Here is a 1,920-nt window from a genome sequence, read left to right as displayed (position 1 = left end):
AGGGCAGATACTGGCTACTGGAGGAAAGGCCTCTCCCTCCCCTTTTACCTACCAATTAACAGACGCTAGAGAAATCCAATTCTTTATTAGGGAAATTCGATTCTTTATTAGAACTCTTTAGATCAGTGTTTGCAAACATTTACCTGGGGACGGGGACCGAGAACTACCCACACCATTCTTTCCCCAGCTTCTACCTGAAGAAGCCGGACTTAGATGAATAGGGCAGCAGCAAAGTCTTCCACTTTATCCTTGCCTGGCTCCTGCTCCTCGGCGGGAAGTGCTTTCATGACCTGGTAACCGGGTCCTGGGTAACGTCGGGGGACCGCTGGGTCGCCGCCTCCCGGACATCGTCGGGGGACCGCTGGGTCGCCGCCTCCCGGACATCGTCGGGGGACCGCTGGGTCGCCGCCTCGCGGGCTGCGCCGGGGGACCGCTGGGTCGCCGCCTCCCGGGCAGCGCCGGGGGACCGCTGGGTCGCCGCCTCGCGGGCAGCGCCGGGGGACCGCTGGGTCGCCGCCTCGCGGGCAGCCTTCGGGGACCGCTGGGTCGCCGCCTCGCGGGCAGCCTTCGGGGACCGCTGGGTCGCCGCCTCCCGGGCAGCCTTCGGGGAGCTCTGGGTCGCCGCCTCGCGGGCAGCCTTCGGGGACCGCTGGGTCGCCGCCTCCCGGGCAGCCTCGGGGGACGGCTGGGTCGCCGCCTCCCGGGCAGCCTCCGGGGATGGCTGGGTCGCCACCTCCCGGGCCGCCTCCGGGGACCGCTGGGTCGCGGCCTCTCGGGCAGCCTCGGGGGACCGCTGGGTCGATGCGTCCTGGGCAGGGACCTCCTCTGAGCCTGGAAGAAGAACAGTGTGGAGACCTTTCCTGCGTTCCCATACTCTTTCCACAAAAGGATTCATCCGTATGGGCTGGGGGGTTGGGCTCCGGAACTTGAGAGTACCAGGTCAACTTGGCCTTCTAGATCCCTTTTCAAGAAGGAATCCCTCTCCTGGACAGACTGAGAGGATGAGACCCATGCCCGGTTTCATCCAGGAAGCATCAGGATCCCTCCCAAGGAACCCATGGCCTGCCCAGGGTGCCCCTATTTATCCGTTTCCGTACTTTGTGCCCGGAGTTGGCGGTGATAGTCAGCCAAATTCATGATCATCTTGGCTACATCTTTCTGGTAATAAGGCCGACCAAATATCAAGATCTCAGCTTCGCCCTCAGGGTCCCACTGATTAACATGAAGTAGGGTCTGCGACACACACTCCACGTGCGGGATGTGCTCTCCTCCCTGGCCTGCGCAGGAAGCAAAGAGGCTGTGAGGGGTGGGATTTGGGAAGGAGAAGGCTGCGGGAGGAGGCAGCGCTGGATTGCGGCGAGGGCCACTGAAAAGGCTCGCCCTGGGAGAGAAGCGGGAAAGGCCGCATTGGCCACCCCTCTCGGACCCACTCACCGAAGATCGCTTCCACCAGCCACGCCTCGAGGTGAACTGCCTTCGGACTCTTCAGATACTCGGAGTGGAACCAGTAGGGCCGCTTGCTGAGGTTACCGAGCACCGTGAATAGAGTCCCTTCTCGCTGCTCCAGCTGCACGAGGGTTGGAAACCGCCTGGGAGTGGCCATGGGGCAGCGGGCCTTGCTGGTTGGGACCAGCGGCCGCATTTGCGGCAGGGCCAGGGCCTTATTTCAAGGGCTTTTAGCAAGCCCCTCCCCATCCGCGCCCTTTTCATTGGATTCCAGCCCTCGCCTCCCAAACCCCGCTGCTGGGGCTTCTTCCCCAGCTCCCCCGAGTGCGCGGAGCCGAGCACCTGGGCGCTCTAGGAGGGGCCCTTGCTGGGGACCCGCCCTTCTTCCAGGCTCTGGGAGCCAGAGGCTGAGCGCCCACGTGGGAGCTGTCTGGAAGGCTGGTCCTGGGAGGTGAGGACAGCCGCATAGAGGTA

General features: G+C 63.6%; 1 protein-coding gene across 1 annotated transcript; it reads right to left on the bottom strand.

Moving 5' to 3' along the window:
- Positions 1-283: 283 nt before the first annotated feature.
- On the bottom strand, positions 284-1,603 carry KHDC3L (KH domain containing 3 like, subcortical maternal complex member). Its single transcript, XM_008684906.2, has 3 exons — positions 1,435-1,603; positions 1,098-1,277; positions 284-831 (listed from the first exon to the last, which is right to left on the bottom strand). The coding sequence occupies exons 1-3, from the start codon at positions 1,601-1,603 to the stop codon at positions 284-286; spliced, it is 897 nt and encodes a 298-aa protein (XP_008683128.2).
- Positions 1,604-1,920: the final 317 nt, after the last annotated feature.

This window comes from Ursus maritimus, unplaced genomic scaffold (assembly GCF_017311325.1).
Source record: "Ursus maritimus isolate PB19 unplaced genomic scaffold, ASM1731132v1 scaffold_29, whole genome shotgun sequence".
In the NCBI taxonomy this organism is placed as follows: domain Eukaryota; kingdom Metazoa; phylum Chordata; class Mammalia; order Carnivora; family Ursidae; genus Ursus; species Ursus maritimus.
This window is presented reverse-complemented; position numbering and strand designations above follow the sequence as displayed.

Bases quoted from the DNA above. Each gene is read 5' to 3' on its own strand.
- KHDC3L (XM_008684906.2), bottom strand. From the start codon at position 1,603: ATGGCCACTCCCAGGCGGTTTCCAACCCTCGTGCAGCTGGAGCAGCGA. The intron at 1,278-1,434 runs GTGAGTGGGTCC...CTTCCTGCGCAG, and splicing joins GCTGGTGGAAGCGATCTTCG to GCCAGGGAGGAGAGCACATC. The intron at 832-1,097 runs GTACGGAAACGG...TTCTTCTTCCAG, and splicing joins CCGCCAACTCCGGGCACAAA to GCTCAGAGGAGGTCCCTGCC.